The 20,000-nt window shown below is 40.9% G+C and overlaps 4 protein-coding genes across 16 annotated transcripts in view; 2 read left to right on the forward strand and 2 right to left on the reverse strand.

Annotated features, from left to right (window-relative positions):
• The window catches only part of LOC116841386 (histone-arginine methyltransferase CARMER), a 9,294-nt gene extending 5,095 nt beyond the window's left edge, over positions 1 to 4,199 (forward strand). For 2 of the 3 annotated variants that reach the window (XM_032809232.1, XM_032809234.1), the window contains exon 9: positions 108 to 4,199. In XM_032809232.1, coding sequence (XP_032665123.1) covers positions 108 to 236 — 129 coding nt within the window. In that variant the 3' untranslated portion in view covers positions 237 to 4,199. The remainder of the gene's footprint in view (positions 1 to 107) is intronic. The other variant, XM_032809233.1, reaches the window with a different exon arrangement.
• A 1,048-nt stretch (positions 4,200 to 5,247) lies between these two features.
• Positions 5,248 to 12,351, reverse strand: LOC116841385 (P protein). The gene is made up of 17 exons (XM_032809231.1): positions 12,059 to 12,351; positions 11,133 to 11,289; positions 10,991 to 11,065; positions 10,635 to 10,764; positions 10,505 to 10,577; positions 10,052 to 10,233; positions 9,540 to 9,652; positions 9,303 to 9,462; positions 9,100 to 9,171; positions 8,891 to 9,022; positions 8,395 to 8,649; positions 8,124 to 8,258; positions 7,637 to 7,831; positions 7,282 to 7,515; positions 6,727 to 6,985; positions 6,067 to 6,160; positions 5,248 to 5,767 (listed from the first exon to the last, which is right to left on the reverse strand). Exons 1-17 carry the CDS (start codon positions 12,153 to 12,155, stop codon positions 5,677 to 5,679), a joined length of 2,454 nt encoding a protein of 817 aa, XP_032665122.1. The 5' UTR covers positions 12,156 to 12,351; the 3' UTR covers positions 5,248 to 5,676.
• A 117-nt stretch (positions 12,352 to 12,468) lies between these two features.
• LOC116841390 (cytochrome c oxidase assembly protein COX20, mitochondrial) lies at positions 12,469 to 13,719 on the reverse strand. 3 transcript variants are annotated; one of them, XM_032809249.1, is made up of 3 exons: positions 13,529 to 13,719; positions 13,345 to 13,444; positions 12,469 to 13,271 (listed from the first exon to the last, which is right to left on the reverse strand). In XM_032809249.1, exon 3 carries the CDS (start codon positions 13,250 to 13,252, stop codon positions 12,893 to 12,895), a length of 360 nt encoding a protein of 119 aa, XP_032665140.1. In that variant the 5' UTR covers positions 13,253 to 13,271; positions 13,345 to 13,444; positions 13,529 to 13,719; the 3' UTR covers positions 12,469 to 12,892. The 3 variants fall into 3 exon arrangements, with proteins under 3 accessions (XP_032665140.1, XP_032665139.1, XP_032665138.1); XM_032809248.1 differs by lacking the exon at positions 13,345 to 13,444 and having other exon boundaries at positions 13,529 to 13,718; XM_032809247.1 differs by lacking the exon at positions 13,529 to 13,719 and having other exon boundaries at positions 13,345 to 13,522.
• Positions 13,720 to 13,853: 134 nt separating this feature from the next.
• LOC116841384 (putative uncharacterized protein DDB_G0282129) overlaps positions 13,854 to 20,000 on the forward strand; it is a 38,731-nt gene continuing 32,584 nt past the window's right edge. For 4 of the 9 annotated variants that reach the window (XM_032809220.1, XM_032809228.1, XM_032809229.1 and 1 more), the window contains exons 1-3: positions 13,854 to 14,162; positions 14,794 to 14,851; positions 19,478 to 19,612. In XM_032809220.1, coding sequence (XP_032665111.1) covers positions 19,511 to 19,612 — 102 coding nt within the window. In that variant the 5' untranslated portion in view covers positions 13,854 to 14,162; positions 14,794 to 14,851; positions 19,478 to 19,510. Of the gene's footprint in view, positions 14,163 to 14,793; positions 14,852 to 15,362; positions 15,527 to 19,477; positions 19,613 to 20,000 lie in introns of all 9 variants that reach the window. The other 5 variants (XM_032809222.1, XM_032809223.1, XM_032809224.1 and 2 more) reach the window with 5 other exon arrangements.

Below are 20,000 nucleotides of genomic sequence, written 5' to 3' on the forward strand. Positions count from 1 at the left end.
ATATATATATATGTACATATACACAATATTATAATTATGTTTTGTACACACAAAAGAAACAAAGACTAAAGCTAAATGTTTGCCTGCGTGAAACTTTCGCGCTACAGCTTGGTGTTACTTTCCAGCAATCGCTGGTCCTTGGCAACACTTCTCATTATCCAGTGAACCCCAGCCTGATGATCGGCGACTACGTGACTCCTGGGAACGGCATATCGCCACAAGCGTATCGGCAATGATCTATGGCAAGATCATTCCTCGTTGAATATTCTCGCAAAGTAAAACAGTTACAGAGCGAGCGTAATAGCTGTAGCAGTATTGGCGACACCGGCAACAACAGTAAGCAAAGCCGCAAACTGGTATTTAGCTCCCCAGCCAGTAAGCTTCGACTCTCGTCCGCCGTACGAATCTTAAGTACCGTCGACTTGGCCAGCTTCAGTTCGGATTTGAGTCACAGCGACGTTGTTTATTCAAACAAAAGTAACACGTTCGACTCTGGGTTTGCGTTCGACTGGAATCAGGCAAGAAATAATATGTATCAGTGGAAGGCACGTTGGAAAAGATTGCGAGCCGTCCTCTCGTAGTTGTCATTAGTCTCGTGCGATTAACTTTTCATTTAGTCATCCTTCAGAAAGAAAAGGAAAAAAAGGATGATCTTCCAGATCGACGTGCATGCTTGCCAAATATACCTATGAGAATATGATATTTTTTAATGACAATATATATACAGTCGGCGTTGTAGTATAGGCATCACTATTTTACGAGGTCTTAACACGAATCTGTGTGCGAAACGATGATTTATTACGTAAGAAGGAACCGAGAACGATCATATTGTGACTTGTTTCATTTTAATTCGGTGAACTGAAATATTTTAGAATCGACTGTATTTTCTCTCTCTCTCTCTCCCTCTCCTCACTCTCTTTCTCTCTCTCTCTCTCTTTCTCTTTTCTCGCACGAAGACGGTGTACTTTACTGAGCTGCGAGATTGGCTTAGTTGGGTTTCGATATCAAGTGACTTTTACACGAATTTTTAGAATAGGACAGAACAATGTTTCGAACATTTTGAGAAGTGCAAAAAGCAATAATACATTAGGCATACGTTGTAGAGCACTCTGTGGCATTACCTGTTAATCGGATCGTCTCCGTGTTTTTTTTTTTTATATATAATATTATTGTATTTCTTCCCTCTTTTCTTTTTTAATTTCTTTAGCATGACAATACACGAGGAAGTACAACTTTTTTACGAATATGATTGACATGGCGTATATTTCAATTTCATGTAATCCGTATCGAGATATTTTAAACTGTTCAATGAGTATTGGCATACTCATGTTTTGTAGGAAAATTGTATATATCTAAATGTGTTTGTGATAAATCATGGAATACTTCATTTAAAAACAAGGAAAAAGAGTAATGACGACGACTACTGTTGGTCAAACACGATATGACATACGAAATCACCTGAAACCTCGAGTTATGTTGCCATAGTGTGTAAGTGTAGCTACAGATTTATTACAAATGTATCGCGCGGAAGAAGGTTGTCCGAGTGGAATCTTATAATTTTATATAAGATTATCTGTAACTTATAAGATTAGCTTCACATTACACTTAATTTTCCTTTTTTTTTTTTTACATGTATTTTGTAGTCGCGAGAAATGTCTTTCGAATGATTCTCATCGCGCGAGCGTTGTTTATAAATTAAAGCAGACTCAATAGCCCCACGCATCGTCATGTGTCGGAGCTATTCGCGACGCGTTCTCGTTTTCTTTGTCCCCGTAATATGCGTAATTTAAAAGTGAGTAGCGCGTTTATATGTCGAGACACGTTTCTTTTTATGTCCTTATCGCGCGCATATATACTTTGTATCACGCGATAACAGCGGAGTAACGGAATCTTTGAAGATAGACATTTTCCGCATTGATGATTTGTACACGTAAGAAGTGATGCTTGGAAACTTATCCATGTTCCCTGTACTCATAATAATGTGATGAAGTAAAAAAAAGGAAATATACGGCCATAATGACTTTTCATCGTCTTTAACCCTTTCCACTCATGGATTGTGATACGACGTAGTTGTAGAATTCGGCATCTGCCCAGACAGATTGTAAGTACGAAAGAAGTACGAAAAAACTAGTAGCAGTTGCGTTGATATCGCACCGAAATTATGTTTGATCAAATTCACGTTAGCGATTATCGTTTGCGATCTCGTGATCTCGTTGAGTCGACGAAAATAGATTTGAGTGTAAAGGGTTAAATTGTTAAACTACTATTTTACATACAGTCTCTTACACACAAGGCGAACACATCCTCGGATGTGTCTCGTAACACGGCGATATCCACGTCGCGTTAAGACTTTTTTTTTTATTCCGGCAAATAGATGTGAGAGTTGTGGCATGGAATTAATTGTATATACACATGTATTCTCTCGAATCACATTTCTATGTATCGTTTAAGTACGCAGCAGCCAGATCTCGGGAGGAGAATCTAGAAGTCTAATTAGTTCCTAAGGAAGTTACACGCAACATTTTATTTGCTATCTGCACATGCTTGCCATCCGATCATGCCTCGTGATTACTTCATCGCCGGTGAATAATGCATAACGATTATTTCTGCAGCAACTTATGCGCGATGTTCCTTTCCTTCTGTTCCTCGAAAAAAGGAAACGAAAACCCGAAAAAGAGATTTCGAGAAGCTCCTCGATGCGAGACGCGAGAATCGTACGCGCGGATACACTTGAGCGCGCAATGCACTAATTATACTTGTAATCAAAGCTAGGTAGTTTGTACTTACCCACGAGAACATTGGTAAATTGCGTGAATACTTGCGAGGAACGCGTGAGCGCGGCATTGCGACAACTTTTCTCGATGAAGTGTGTCTAGAAAGTCAGAGAAGAGGGAGGAATCGTATCGCTTGTTAATGCGCGCATTTGAAACAAACCAATCTCGTGACAGGCATTCCACAAGTGCTACGAATATTGCATGATTTGTTGTAATAATTAATATAAGGACATTCGCTTCTGTCGTTTCTTTGGCGTCGAGAGCAACATCTAATGGGAATATAGCTTTCCTTACATCGGTCCTTCCATCTCTCGCATATCACACTGAACGTCGGGAATTCAACGGCAATATTAAGACTGGGAGAACACGGAAAAATATAAATAGTAACGATTAAACAGTAAGCAAATTGTCACAGTCGATGATTCTTCTTTGATCCAAGAAATTCGACACAACCGATTAGTCAATCTTCTTACTACTTAAGTTTTACCGCTTACGTTTTTCTGCGTTTTTCTATCCGCTTGCACTGCAAATCCAAGTGTGTTATTTTGACCGAATCTCATTTTACACATTTCTTGCAGTTTTTAAGTCGTTTGACATATTAAAACTATCAAATTCTAACAGTAAGAAACGTGTAGGAAGAGCTTCAATCAGATTACAACACGTTTACGCGTTAAAAAATAACACACTTGGATTCGCGACGTAAGGACGACAGCGGGATGATATTTGTTATCCGCTACGTTTCCAGATATTGCTCTTGTTGCCATGTGAGTGTGTGCGTTTTTCCTTTTGTACTGTTTAGAATATCGAATATATAAGACTGGTAAGCCGCTCCGACAAACATACACGCCCGTACATATCTTATCCCAGTTGCGTCTGCCGTGGTTTGTTATCCCGTCCTCATGTCGCGTGTTCTCTTTCGAGATGTCGTACTGTTTTGCACAATTGGTACACATCAAATCCCATTGAGGCGTGTATTGTCTCTTCTGAGACAAATGATCTATTATCCATTTCAATTAGACTGCTAGAACGTTTGATCGATTTCCAAACTGGGGTACACTTCGTTAGTTAGCTTTCCCTCGTGTGTGTTTACGGGCGGTATGTTCGAGTATATTATTAATAGTCCAGCAGCGTTACATAGAAATCTGTGCGTTTCAACGACTGAAAGCTATATAAGAACTATCTATATAAGAAACTCAGGTAGCTTACGCGAGTTCGAAGGAGATGCCTTTACTGCACCAAGTGTGTTTAGGTTCGATTACAAGTTCGTTTTCTTGTTCGCCCGCGAGAAGTTTGCTCGATTCGGCATATACAGATACACAGGTTCTCGTTTGCGGTCCGTGTCCCAGTCAAGCATAAGAATGCTTTTACCAAAACATTGTATAATCGCATAAAATCAGAATCATACAAATATAATCTATAGTGTAACTGTGTAACAAAACTGAGAGACCAGTCATACTTAAGATAAGTTTCTTATTGATCGTTTCTTCTGTCACATCCGCGAGACTTTCCGTCACTCGACGTGGTCATTTTGAGACGTTGTTGGTGACATGCTCTAATACTCGGTTAAATAATTTTCCGTCTCAAATTTTAACGTGTAGCGCGTTCTCGGTGCGTTCGAATGATTTTAGTTAAGACGCGTTAAAGAGACAAGTGTGTGTCCAGTTTTGTTTCGCGTATCAGCTGATCTTCGTACAAATTTCAAATGGATTATTTTTCAGAATTTTGTGTGAACATATGTAGAATTTTGTGAACTGTTCCTGTCATGCATTTACAAAAACGAAACGTTACGCGAGCGAAAGGGGAAGGGTTGACACTACTGAAACTGTACTTAGTGATAACAAAATTATAGACAAGCAATAACACATTGTTCTAGACGTTATATATTTAATACGTTGTATTCATTGTAAATACAACAATTTCTGCAGCGACACTATTCTCTTGACTTGCAAGATATTCATTTTCGTATGTTTCGTGTAGACAATCTTGAGATAACGTTTGGTTTAACACAAACGAGCAAATGGTCACACTTATGTCTGTTCGCTGGCAATTTTAATTAATTCTGATGACTTAGCGACGGATTACATGCACAAATAATTTATAATGTCTTAATTACAAGAGAATACCGGTTTTGTAAAGAAATATTAAAGTAAGACGTTCAGTTTCAGTAAACACGGCTGCGCTGAGTAATAGCAAATAATTACGGGGATCTTTTTAAGTATAGACTCGCGACAAGTTGTCTGATCCTTGGAGAATCCGTAACATGCCGCGCGCGTTTGGCGACCTCTGGAATTGAAATCTTTTTCCTCTTCATCTGGAGAGCCCCGTTTTTTAATCAAGGTATTTCAACGAATTGTGTCTAGCGTGTACATGTATTTTATGTGATCATTAAAACCTTTTTGCAATGAAGGTCTGTAATGGAAGTAATTATTTCACGATTAAAGGTGAGCAAGCAGAAAGAAGAGACTCAGAAGGCTTCGAAGGAACAATTTAATGCATATGAAATTCGATATATACAATATACTACACGATTGATCGATTTTCTGTGTAACATCATAACGTGTGTGCGTAGGAACTGTTTCAATTTTTTTTGCAATTGTACACGAATATACTTGTTGAAACATAAGAAAGTATATGTTAAAATTATACGTATGTTTAACGCATATAATAAATACTCGGATCGCGTATACGCATATACGTAACAACAGTTCTCCCCATCAAAACTCACGGTATGCCATACAATTATTTCGAGAACGAACGACGTTGCGTAACGACCGTCTCGCTTTGAAATGATTATCATGTTGAGCGTTTCTGCGTGAGAAAAAAAAAGTGTGCGCGCGATATCCAGTATATGGTTCTCCATTTTAAAAGATATCTTCTTATTGACACGTTTTCGGAACTTAGTCTACGTTCCGTTCCAGTTGAACATAACATGAGCGATCATCAGATAAATCATTATCGTCAGAGTACTCGTTATCATGATAGGAAACCCTACCCTGCAACACATTAAGATGATAACACGTGTCCGAGCTCGGATTAGCGTCGTACGGAATGCACGTGAATCGCGCGGTCAGAAAACTACTGCAATTTATGCTTGATTTTGTTTTTTATGTCTGAAACGAAGAAAGCAAAAAAATCTGACTCGACAAAGTTGTTCTAAATTTCATTAACTTTCATTAAAAAAAGAAAAAAAGTTGAAATCGGTTCGTAGTTTTTTTTCGAAATTTCATCTGACCTCACTGTGCAACGACGCGTTTTCTCATTCTTGCATGGTAAGGCGCTTCGTCCCACTTACTTAAAGAACTGCATGAAGCTGAATTTGTACCCGTGTTGCTCCGCGACGCCCACGCAAACCACATTGGCGGTAGCTCCAATCAAAGTTCCATTTCCTTTAAACACCGTAATTGTTCAATCGTGTAAGCAGAACTGGCGCTTGTCGAAAGCGTTCATCGAAGAGCGCCAGTTTCCGCGGATTGCGACCTACATCGTCTCGCGTGACAGTTCACTGCAAATTCAAGTGTGTTATTTCAGCACTGAATTTCCTTTTATATCTCTACATCTCTTCTTATACCGTTTTAAATCATTTAACACGTTTAAACGTACTAAATTATTATTTACGTCTAAAGCGTGTCAAATGACATGATTTAAAACTGCAAGAAACTTGTAAAAAGAATTTTAGCTAAATCATACTCTAGTAAAGCAAAAAAGAGATTATCAATTCAATTGAAATATTTTTAAAGGGAAAACATATAAGAGACACACATAAAATCAATATTTCGAGATGTTGTAATGCTCTTTGTTTCTCTGGGATGCTTATATATTGAAAAATAGCACACTTGGATTTGCAGTGTAATGAGACAGGAAATCGAAGTTCACTATGTGCAAGAACGTGCTTCATAGCGCTTCTGTTCCGTCTTCAACGGACGTTCGTCGGATTTGCAAGATACTCCCTTACCTCCCATGCAAGCGCCAAATGCTAAGGACCACACCAAAGGTTGTAAGGGCAAGTTGAGCTCATGATTCTGCGCTAAATTCGTGGCGATCCTCACCATCATGGTGGTGAGCGGCACGTTGTCAAGGAAGGCACTCGCCGATGCCGACACCCAGAGCAGCAACAGTATGGCAACCGCCAATCGAGACTCTTCGTTGACTGACAGAACGATCGTCTCCGTCTGCTTGCCGATCCAGTCGATGAAGCCTAAACGCGAGAGACACTGTGGAACATTCGAGAAACGTTAGATCTTTTCTTCACGGAAAGAAAAGTTTGGTCGGATCTATCAAACTTTCTGGTGGTGTATACGAATAAACCAAAAATTGCGGTTGAAGTTACCACGATCGAAGAATAAGATGGTTGAACAGAATTCTGTTAACTGATACTTTCTAGTTCATATTTTTCAGCAGAAATTTGATTAATCCAATCAAACGTCTTTGTTAGATCGAGTCTCATGCGATCTTGAGAGATTCGTGTCGAGATTGACATGATTACTCCCTCGTAGACATCGACAGTTACTTCCATAAGAATAAACAGCGACGCGAAGAATACTAGGGTACTCCACTCGACACGCGCCATGAGACCGTCCAGGTCCTCACTGTCGGCTAATATCAGGAGCAGCAAGATGCCGATGAGAGCGGTCCAGCCTAGAGACAGTTTCAAATCAGGCACGCTGTGCAGGAAGAAGAGCGTCATCTCGAACATCAGCACGAACCCCGATTTCGCCAGCAACCATTTATCTCTGATAGGGTACTGCGGTTGGAGGGATAAAAATAAGAAAATTTGTCTAGAGAAGTACAGAGAGATATAACAATAGAATACAGTAATCAGGACACAGTGACTACGTTATAAAACACAGGATCGTCCAGCTCACCTTTTCCTGCAATTCGTCGAGGGTAGTCCGGTAATTCTTCAACGCCACACTGCCCGTCATTGCTTTCGATTTGAGTCGCGACAGCAGACGCTGGGCTTTCTTCAGCAACGTCTCCCTCACCACGTTTTCGTCCTTGCTATAGCTGGACAGACTAGCCGCTGCTCGTTGCCAAATAGCGATCTCGTGTCTCAATTCCTGCGACAATATTTCGATTGTAAGGGTTAAAACTATCAACGGTTAACGATCTATTTTTACCAGACCTACTAGTCAAAATGACAACTCAGACAATACAATGTACTAAAAGATGGCCTTCTTTCTTTCAGAGAAAGCGTCTTTGAGCGTCTTTGAAATACCTTTTAGTAATTTGTAATGTCTGAGAGATATTTTAAACACAAAATACGCAAGGGAAAGAATGTTTACTTGTTTTTTATAGTTTTATTCAATATCAATTAAAAATATAGAATGCAAAAATATAGAATGCTCGAACCTGCACATCCTGCGGCACGTCGAATCTCAGAACAGCTACATCTCGATAGATGAAGCGGAATTGCGCGGTGACTACGATCAGCACCAGAATCACTCCGATGCTCATGTGTAACGAGAACGTGCTGAAATTGATTCCCTGTCGCAACAATAATGATTGTACCTGTCAATCGTTAATTCGCCCGAGGACGTTACATTTCACGCTCGATCGCGATTCGGATTCGCTCTGGATCAAGTTCATTGTCGAGCACAGTGACTTCGCTGACGATACTCACAGCTTCTATAACGTCTCGATTGGAAGAGATGATGACGTTGGGCGGGTCACCGATCGGCGTTATCGCGCCCCCAATATTGGAGTAGACCACCATGGCAGTCAAGATCGGAACCGGATTCAACTCCATCACCTCGCACAGCCTGATGGTCACAGGAGTCATCAGCAACACCGTCGTCACGTTATCCAGGAACGACGAGATGAACGCGGTGAAGAAGCACAAGGTGTTAATTAACGGCCACATCTTGCCGCCGGATATCTGTAAATAGACGAGAACCAAGTGCGGTTTCTTTGTTTAAAATATAAAATTACACATAAAAAATCAATCTAACCGAATCGTGTTTTGAGTTTATAAATATCAGATCGCTAATCTGATATTCTTGAATCAAACACACGATTCGATTATATTGATCTTTCTGTTTTTAAATAACTCTATCGGAATTTTTAAGCAGGGTGGCTCGTCGTGAGCGAAATCTGATTTAAATTATTACAGCGTTCACCTTATAAGCGTAGACCGACAGCCAGTCGAATATGCCGGTCTCAGCGATGACGCCAACGAGGATCATCATGGAAAACAACAGTAGAAGAGTGTCCATGTCTATCCAAGAGACCAACTGGGCCATGGTCGGTCGCTAAAGTGCGGAAGCTAAGTTTTAAATCAATATTGCAAGATTTCGTAGAAATTATAAATATTCTTGTTTACGTGTACCTCATTCAAAACTGCCAATATCCCGACGGACATGGTGGACGCCAGCATAGCCGCCAGAGCTCTGTGCACAATCTGATGCGACGAAGTGCAGTGAAATGTATGTTAAAAAATATATAAAACGGCGAAAGTTACGACAATTACAGGAAGAAGAGACTTAAAGTGGACAAACGTCCCGCGGTATGAATTCGCGAGGGTGTAATTACCTCGAAGATGATCAAGATGTACAAGCCTACCAGTACCAAAACGGCGCATATTATACCCACGTTGCTGTTCGGTGAGGACAAGTCGTAACTTATGTAGATCGGAAGACTGGACTTTAAGTCCGTACGAAAGTTGATGGACATCACACTGTGCGATAATGTCCTACGAAAAGAAAGATAATTCCGAGTCAACGTAACGCGCGTTAGGAAAAAACGGAAATTTACACGCAGGCAACATACTCGTCGTCGACCCCTTTTATCTCGAATATCTTCTCGTGCCTTTGATCGAGGAAAACATCCATCAAATGTTCAGGCGGTACGTTCAAGGTCCACATGTCGCTCACATTCTGCAACTGATAATCGCGAAAACAACGCGACACTTAAATTCACACTTCCTTTCCTTATCTTTCTCTTATCATTTCTTCTCTTATTTTACTTCTTCTTTTCTTATTATTTATCAGACAACCATAGTAATCTTCCTTGACACGCAACTAATTTTTCCCTTCTTTCTTTGTTTTACACCTGGCTGAATTAGCCGGATTAGTTTGATCTCTAGCCGCGATTTCTTCGTCCTCAAACGTGAACACTTGCAAAATAATTTGTAAAGCAGACGCGTGTAAATTGAGCGACATAAACCCTTATGGAAATATCATACTAAGAATCATTGATAATTACTTATTTTCAGTATTAAAAATACTGGATAATAAGTAATTATCAATGATTCTTAGTATGATATTTCTATAAGGAAACACCTTGACTTCTTTTGATCCACAGTAGAAGAACCCGTCGCAGTGATTTTTTCGTGTCAAAAACTCCAGCCATATCATCAAGTGAGGCGTAGATAGATTCTGTTCGTTCTTCACTGCAGGCAACAATGAGCCTTGCACCGTCAGTTTGATCCGTTTGCCTGTGACGTGCTCGTAAACTTCGTAATCTGAAAAGTATTGTTAAGTATTGTTGTATATCTCCCGAACATTTTACTTTTCAAATTCCCTGGCAAAAATTGAAATTGAAGAGTAAATAAAGTGTAAACGAAGAGCGACGGAAGTATGAAGCGCTTACACTTCCGTCACTTTTCGTTTACACTTTATTTACTCTCCAATTTCAATTTTCGCCAGGATTGAACGACATGCAATCACATCTCGATATGACACATCTCGATGTCTTTTTTTTTTTAATCTCGTTAGAACAAAACAGAAGGATACTTATGTCTTTCTCGCTTGGAATCGAAATCTGATGCATCGTCTCAATCTTCTCGCTCTTGAACATTAATATTATCTGCAACAAAGCTTGCAATGCGATATCGGTCGGGTGTCTCGTCGCGGAATCTCTTACCGTAAATAACAGCCAACAGCAGAGTAGCGCGGTTAATTTTATGTAACGGCATGCCTTTTGCTTAGTATCCTGGATCGCTTGCGTATCTAGTCCGTTGCTTCCCTCGTTGAAGTTGTATATATTCGGAACTCTGCGAAGATATTAGATTTGTTATAGCGGTAAACCAGAGTTTTGCTCGCGTTGCTTGCACTTTTGACATCATTGGATATCGCTCATCGTGTCTGGTGTAAAAGCGTCAAAAGTACAAGCAACACAAACAAACCTCAGATTTATTATAGCGAATCTAGCTGTTCATTTTCTCAGAGCTAACCGACCCTTCCAACGTTCTAGATGGAAAATCTGGTGCGCGAATTTACCTGAGTGATACCGCGGGTTGTCTGCCAAGAGACATGTTCACAACCAGGTAGTCTTGCTTCGAATTATCCTGAGATCTGTGAACACATTGTTGTTAACGCAAGGTGTTCTCTAATTTCCTGCGCGTCTCGCCTTATTACTCACTTCTCCTCCGTAATCTGATTGACCCGGTCGTATACCCGCTGAAAACCCGCCAGGCTGGGATCCAGGCGAACCGCCTCCGGTAGTTGACTCCATACGCGCAGCACCTCTTCGGGGATTTGCCCGAATATCACGGAGCTCGTGATCGACGAGGGTGTAACTAATATGTGCGACGAGTGGAAAAATATTAGAAAATGCTTTAGGCAATTTTCTCACGCAATTTGTCTTGCGTAAGATATACCCGAGTTTAGAGTCGGATTTGAGTTTCTCAGTTGAAGCATGTGACACTATATTAATAACTGCAATTTAACTGAAAAATTCATATCTAACTTTAAGGTTCATATTAATTGCTGGAAACTTCTCTCAAATGAGACACTCAGATTTGAGTTCAGAGATGAAAATTTTTGAATCGCGATTGTACAAATATAATGTCATACATATCATATAATTCAACTGAGAAACTTGAATCTAATTCTGAGTAAAAATCCGAGTATCTTACGTGAGACAAACTTTAAATAATGACTATTAATACAAGTTTAAATTTAAATCTATCTCATTTGAGGTAAGTTTGAAGTAACGACTATTAATAGGATCCTTTAGACATGTTCTCTCTCTCTTTCTTTCTCTCTCTCTCTCTCTCTCTCTCTCTCTCTCTCTCTCTCTCTAAAGAGAGATATATTGTAAACCTATTAGATGTATGTACGAAGTAGTAGAAATTAGAGAACGATAGCAAGACTATTGTATAATCACGAAATTAATTTCATTACGATGACTACAAAACTATATTTATATCGTGAACGAATGAATCTCAACAAGTTGAGAAAACACATAAACGATTAAATCGGCAAAATGAGCTGAAGTGCTTATGTTGTCGCGAAAGGACAAGTTTAAACGTGCGTTGTACGTTTAACGTTTTGGAGTCTGCTTACCTGGGCTGCCACGACTGTGACTACGGTGGCGAGTCTTCCTAACACAGCTCGGAGTCGGCAGGTCCGATTCATCTCCGCTCGTGTCGATTTGCGCCATTTATTTAGAGTAATTTGAGGCTTCTTGTTGTAATCCTTATGTGAATCTACCAATCTTCCAATTCGTGTTTTCCATTCACATCAAAATCGCATGTGTAGTATCGCTATAATTACGACAATACTGACGATACTGCCGATCGGAAAAACTGTGCTCGCACCTTGCGAGAGGTCAAGTACTATTTACATTTTACGCGCAGGCACTGTCATTGACAGATCACGGAAACGTGATATGTATCACTAACGTACGACAGCGGGACGTTTAAAGGAAACTTAATCATTAGCTTTATTTTTTTTTCTCATTGAAAGTAAACATCTGTGCTAAGAAAATCATTTTATTCTAGAAAAACTATAACACACACAGTCGCCTATGTGTTACATTGGTTAAAAATAATCTAAAGTTACCTCTTAAATGACATCACTGATCACAATGTGCTACACACAATCGTATAGCAATCACTCAACGATTGAATTATACAACAGCTACAACACAATATATTAAGTACTATAAACTCGTTCTACTTTTGTACAAAATTACACTCTTGTATATTTTACATTGATACTGTACAATTTGCTTGAAAAATTGTCAGAAAATTGCTTCAGACACTTACAAGAGTCTCATATATGATCTTGACTCTGTTACATAATATATATTGTGTTATTATAAGCAATCTGATGTTGTGCCATTTAAAATATCATCATACGATGTCAAGGGTCTTCAGTACTTAGACAGAATATCTCTTAAACATTCGGCAATTTCTCCTGATCATCTTGTGGATGGAGTTCATTCGTTTCCTCGTCGACGGCGTATCGCGCCTGCTGCATGGTTTGTTGCAATTCGGCGATAGCGTACTTATTCATTACGTAGTTGTAACGGCAGTAACACCAGAAAGTCATGGCAACACCCGAGAAAGAACCTAAAGCCACGTTCGTCGCCAGTTTAACGCGACTTGTGAACATGAAGGTGGCCAAGCCGGTGGCGAAGCTGCTATATATGCCGAATAACATGCTGTCCTTGAAGCATGGAATTTTCCTGATGTCTCGGCCTAACAGCATCACCGGCTTGGACTGATCGTCCAGATTTATATCTTCCGTCTCCATTTCAGATTATCCCTGTTTCCTAAAACGAAACACAAGCACTTTTTACATAACCTCCAAGGTAGATAGGTTAAGATAGGTGAGGTCTACCTAACCTCCGGAAAAACACGTGGTTTGTTCGTGTTGATCGCACTTTTCGCACTCGACCTCCTCACTCTTGTCTCTTCCAGCATCCGAACATGCGTCTGTCGTATTCTAAGTGCAAAAAGTGCGAGAAATGCAACACGAACTACGAATTGCGTAAAGTCAACCGACACTATTCCGCGCTCGAAATAATACCTGGGAAAGCTGGTAGCGTTCTCGAACAAAACTTTGGGTGGGCTTTTAATCGCCCAACCAGAGCAGTCAAGGTCGTCGTAATTCCACCTGGGATTGTGCTTCATGCTCGAGCGCGTCGCTGATCGAGGACGAGCTCGTGGAGAAACGAGTCCCCGCCAGTGATCTCTCACAGAGCTCACGTCGGCCGAAGGCGCGTTACGAATTTCGCGCGCGAGCGCCGTCACGTGTGCGGCGGATTCGGCGCACTTCGGCTCGCGCGCTCATTGGCCGCCAGTGCGCCGTGCGCGGCGCGTAGTGGGGCGGTGGGTGACATCAGTACGACGCATGTTCCGTGCTATCGAGTGTGCATGTCCGAAGTGACAGGTGGTGTGTGCGCTGCTGATCTCGTACGTTCCGTGCGCTGCGTTTCTGTGTGCTCGCTCTCGCAGGAGAACGCGAAGGGTCCCACGCGAGGACGTCGAGGACGCCGTCGTTACGTGATCTCCGCATCGAACCTGTGTCGCTCGTTCCCCGGCTCGCGGTGACATGCTCGCACGGTCGGTGCATCGCTGCTCGTAGGTGCCTCCAGTGTTAGTTCCTATGATGTATACCACGTATTCGCGCGACTCGCCCGGGAGATTCAACTGCAGAAGAGGTAAGCGCCCGTCTCATCTTGTTATCATCTAGTCATCTCGCGTGCTCGGTTATCCACGATCACTTGCGTGACTCGCGTATCTCGCCCGTTAATCTTTACCCGCAATTCACGTTTCGAACGACGACGTACGCTGCGTCGTCGCGCGAGATTCTCACGTGCGTTCCTCGTGGGTGGAGTTTACGAAACTCTTGCTCTACACGGCCCGATCGTTGGACCTGGCCGTTCCGTCTAACCGTGACATCATCTCGTAAATAAACAAATCCTATTGTACGTCGGGGATATTTAACGGCGTCACGTTACTGAGGTTCTTCGTGAACGACCGCGTCTAACGCGCGCTGTACTGAAAGGATAGTGATTGATAGCATGTGTGGAGATGAGATGTGCATTGATTAGCGTCGTTGTCGTCACCGTCGCGCGATGTTCCTCCGTAGCGCCGGTTTCGATTAAGGGAAACGTTGGCTCGGATGTGTCACGAAGCTATCGTACAGCATTTCTGCCGTCAGGATGCTTTATCAGGTGTCTTTCCTCGCGACGGCTAATAATTTCCCCGTCGAACGCACCCGAACGATGGACGAGGCGACGAGTTCGGAAATGCAGTCGCATGAAAGTGCACGACTTTACTTTTTTCCAGTGTATTCGAGATTACTCTCCGGCAGGCCAGGCATAAAACCACAGGGATTTTCGTTTCTGTGAGTAAGGAATACGCGGAATTACGGTAATGCCATTTAGGGGCAAGGAGCGCGCGTGTACTTTCGAAGGGAAAAGGGTGCATGCACTTGCTATTTCTCGCGGGCAATCTCGTGCGCTATTAACCACGTATCTTTCTCTTTCTATCTTTCCTTCTTCCTCTCTCTCTTTGTCTCTCGTACTCTCAATTTCCGCAGAAAATCTCACTCTATGCGCGCTGAAATGGGCAATTTCCACGGAAGAATCCGACAGAGAAAAATTCGCGAGAGCAGCAATCCATTTCAGACATCGAGCGATTTTAACGAAATCGGTGTATACTCGATGATTTCCCAAAATTCAATTCAAACAATCGCCGTTCCATTTAATAGACTATCTAAGGTCTTAGTGGTTTTTTGTTTCACAAAAAAGATTTTTAAAAATAAAAATTAAAAGTAAAGAAATAAAATGAAAAATTATATTTAAAGTTAAAAATTAAATTTCGTTGTCAACTATTTTTCTTTTTTTTTTTTTTAGACTTGGACGACACGATTCCGATTGCGACGATTGTTTTGTTCGGTAAAGCGAGAAAAACTATGCGACGCGTTACATCGCATTTGACTGATTAGAGAATCGAGCACACCTGCGAAGGTGCAACAGCGTATCTGGCACTTCGCGGTGCCGCGCTTTGCTCGCTAACGGTAAGCGGAGATTTCGCACGACTGCCACTGCAAGAAAGGTCAAATTCCCTGCATTTATGGCGCGGCGCGAGAGAAGCACCGCTCGACACGAACACAATCACCTGTCCGTTGTGAATCAGCTCTGGATCTCATATTAGAACGGCCGACTCGCGGAGATAACACTCCTCGCGGGCTGAAAGCGAGCGACGAAACGCAGGATAGTCCGTCATTTCCGGAGTATATTTTGCGTTCAATCTCACGTCTCGCCACACCTCGATATCCGCACATTACGACTTTCTAAAAGCTAGCTGCCACGCAAGAATAACATCTCATCCTCTTATGTACGCAGAATCCTCTTATATACGGTTTCAGAAAAATTTCTCTAAAGCCAAAAGGAAAATAACACCCAAATCAAAAGAATTGCAAGGCGCTATTCCTTGTAATCTCATGTTCTAAGCGAAACCTCTGACGCTTTGACTACACAAGAGTGTTCCTCTTCTAATGAGGAGGAATAATATTGTGCTTACAAAAGATTTATGCGCGCGCGTGTTAATTGTTTATTCTATTTAAATAAAACGATCTACATTTAAGTAAATGTGTCATTATAGTACTTACAGAAGGAATATTTTTTATTTTGTAGAAATGTTTACTCTTTCAGTGTATATAAGAGGATTTCGTCAAGAATGAGATTCCTTTTTTTTTTATTATCTTTCGTTGAATGTAAACAAGTTTGTGATCGTGTACTTACGTCATAATTTCAATGATCCATCGATTGAACTTGGACTCTCGTGAATCATCATGGAATCTTGTTTAAGCGATTCTGACGATTAATTGTCGATTTCTTTAATTGGAATTCGAAAGTCAGCATTAAGCTTTCTCTGAATTTTTTTGAAAGTTTTTCCGGGGCCCAATGGCTTTTCGTTTCTTTCTTCTTAATGCCTCTCTACATGATAAATTGGGCCAGTGCCATTTATCGTCCTATATCTGAAGATCGTAGTCGGTCGTCACCTTTCACTATCTATGCGACGCATCTAGAATCAAATTCCTCGGGTACTCCTTTCACACGTGTTTTTCTTCTGTTATCTTCGCCGAGCCGTTTATTTCAAAAAGACTTATCGCAGGATGTCGGATGAATTACACCGCGCACAAATAACAAGTCACAAGAGAGATACTTTTATTAATTCGACAACGCCATTGCGGGCATTCGATATATTTTGTAACGGTATTCGCTATATACTTGTCTCGCGGTAGATTGGATGTACGAGTGAGCGATTACTATCGCGTTTCACATTCAAGGATCAATTATCCATCTCCGTTCGATCCGAATTACGAGGGAGGGACGAGAAGGCAACGAGAATCGGTACTTTAAATTCTACGTTCCATTTTCCGGGATTAACGATATCTCTTTCGACATTCATATGAGAGAAAGAAATAATTGAAAAATAAATAATATTTATTCAGTGGGTATTGATAACATATCCATCGAAACTCTTTCGTTTAAATAAAATAAATCGCTTTTTCATGAGAAGCAACGGTTTTAGGAAAATACGTATTTTGCCGTTTAAAAGAAATTGTTTCGCAATATAAAAATATCGGCACAAGCAAATATGTCATCAGTATATACAGAGTAAAATTACCTTAAGATCAACAAATATTTTTTTGATGGGTGCCATTAACATATTTACTTAAATCTAAATTCTCTTTATTTAAATCAAATATTATTTACCTGATTAAGTAATAAAGAGAATTTAAATTTAAGTAAATATGTTAATGGCACCCATTAAAAAAATATTTGTTCATTTTAAAATAATTTTTCCCTCTGTACACTGATGACATATTTGCTTGTGCCGATACACATATTTTTGCATTGCGAAACAATTTCTTTTAAACGGCAAAATATGTTTTTTTTGCTAAAACCGTTGCTTCTCATGAAAAAGCGATTTATTCTATTTAAACGAAAGAATTTATGTGTGTATATGTCTAGCCATTACCTAGCCGTGTGTGTGACTTCTAATCGAGAGTTACTAAAAATTTTCGACCTAACGCATTCGTTTCTAGATAGTCAAGGGTTGGGAAGGGATTATTCGAAGAAACGATGCCAAGCAGCTGTGACACTTGAACAGCTTAATGTTTTGTTTTGCGTTTATAATTGCGGTTGTCCGCTCACGTGTTACGCGTAATCGTGACATTATTAGTGGCAATATAATCATAAAATGAATAATGATAAAAACTACTATGCTCGCTATCTTACAGCTCTTGAAAAGGTACAATCTAAATGTAAATACTGTAAATATTCTTCACGCACACACACAAAGAGACGGCATAACTTCTACTTGAGAAATATAGTAAATATACTTTTACGTTAACACTGCATATTATTTATTGTTTAATCTGTAAGTAATATCGTGTCGTAATTAAATATTAAATATAGATTAATAGGACTAATCGTTGCTGTTCTTTCGAATGATCAATCGATCATGACTCTTGACTATTTAGAAACGAATGCGTTAGGTCGAAAATTTTTATTAAATCTCGATTATAGGACACATACCCATGAATAGAGAATGACTAGGCATATACGCAATCCTTTGTACCCATCGAATAAATACCTTTTATTTTTTGGATATTTCTTTCTCAACGTACAGATCGTATTGTACTTCAGGCGACTGACACTGTCACACTGAGAGAAAAATATAGTTGCCTTTGGCGTCAGCTATACACTTTTGTGATTTTAACCACAAAAATAATTAGAAGAACTATTGTTTTAGTAAGTGTTATTAAAAAGATGGTTCTTCTAATTATTTTTCTGGTTAAAATCACAAAAAATATGACGCCGAAAGCAACTATATTTTTCTCTCAGTGCAGGAGGAAAACATTAGAAAACCGAGTTTTCCATTTCAAATATATTCTGGTATACTTTCCGTACTAATTAAAGAGTGAGAATAAGGCAAACCCTATGACGGAGCGCTCGAGAACAACGTAGTGGTAATGGAAGTGAGGAGTACATTTGAAATTTCCCCGAGTGCGTTTCTCGAAGACACGCTGATGTTCCTTCGCGAGACACTCAGTATATCGCAATAGCGCCCCTGGCGTATCTAATGGGGACGCAAGTTCGGTTCACGACCTGTGTAGTATGCGAAGAACCGGTGCTGTAACTCGCGAAAGGTAATCATACACGGCATATAGGTACCCCAATACGCGACCGATAGCTTCGTTCAATAACATTTTCTCTTTTTCTGAACGAAATAGGCTTTGCATATCGATTAGCACGGCAATTTTCCCAGAATTTACACGCTGGTGGCGGTACCTCTTCTGTTTCTTGTCATCTCTTAGTCTTCGTCTCATTTCTCTCTTTCTCTCTTTCTCTCCACCCCCCCTCTCCCTTTCTTCATCCCTCTCTTCCTCCGCTGCTGAGGCTCTCACAGCTTACATATTTCATTTCACACTTGACGGGGAATCAAATAAAGGAATTCCTCGGCGCGTCAGTCAACCGCAAAGTGAAATATTAACGAAGGTGAATGGGAAAGGCAGGTGTGCAATCAGGATGATGGCGATTACACGCATAGTTTAACTCCTTCCGCTATACGTGTCGACTGTGGTATGCGGGTATCTATCTATTAGGTCGGCGCAAGAGATTTATCGTTAAATTAAAGAGCGAAGAGAAAAAAGAAAAAACAGCAAAATATATATCGAGAAGCAATTTTTATTCCAAGTATTCGTCATCTCTTCTACTTGGCGAAGAAATGGCGTTTCCTCGAAAAGAGAGCCGGTAACTTCATTCGGGACCGGAAAAGAGAGAACGGTCGATTTTTTGCGCCGACCTGACCGCGGCAACGAGATTCGCCTGTGAATTTTTACGGACGCATCTCGATCCTCCAACTTACTTTGGCCCGATGAAAAGCGGCGAGCGCGCCCACAAATTTGCGCTCGCTTTGAGCAACGATTAACGCCTATTTCATTAATGTGCGACAGCATTCGGTGTTGGGACAAGGTTGGCGCATCTATATGGGGCAATGCGTGTCTCGTAAGGCGGGCGCCGTCGTCGCAGCATCCGGTCATCACAACTCGCCCTCGTATCGCATCATGGAGAAACACGCCCAGAAACAGGTGAGCTTTTCTCTTTCTCGCTCTCCCCACAATTTCCAGCCGAACCCCCTTCTTGCGTGACTCGCACCATCGATTCGCTCACCCCCGCGTGAAACAGCGAAAACGCTCTTTTAACGAGCGTTCTGCATTGATGTTGAATTTCGAGTCGCTCACGGCAGCGACTGCTTTACGGGTGTCGCTCGACGCGCGAGTCTCACGTTCACTCAACTTTGTCCCTGACTACGTCGTCATTGTATTTTGCAAACGACGGAAACGCGCCACTTTATATCGCATGTACACGCGCCGTCGTGGATGTTCCAACAGTTATACAACTTCCAGTCTTAGCGAGACTGAAAAGCGCATAGGTAACTCTAGTTATAATGACAGGACTATATAATGTCTTCAATTA

The sequence above is a fragment of the Odontomachus brunneus genome, unplaced genomic scaffold (assembly GCF_010583005.1).
Source record: "Odontomachus brunneus isolate Ranch 3 - 2012 unplaced genomic scaffold, Obru_v1 Obru_scaffold_015, whole genome shotgun sequence".
NCBI lineage: Eukaryota > Metazoa > Arthropoda > Insecta > Hymenoptera > Formicidae > Odontomachus > Odontomachus brunneus.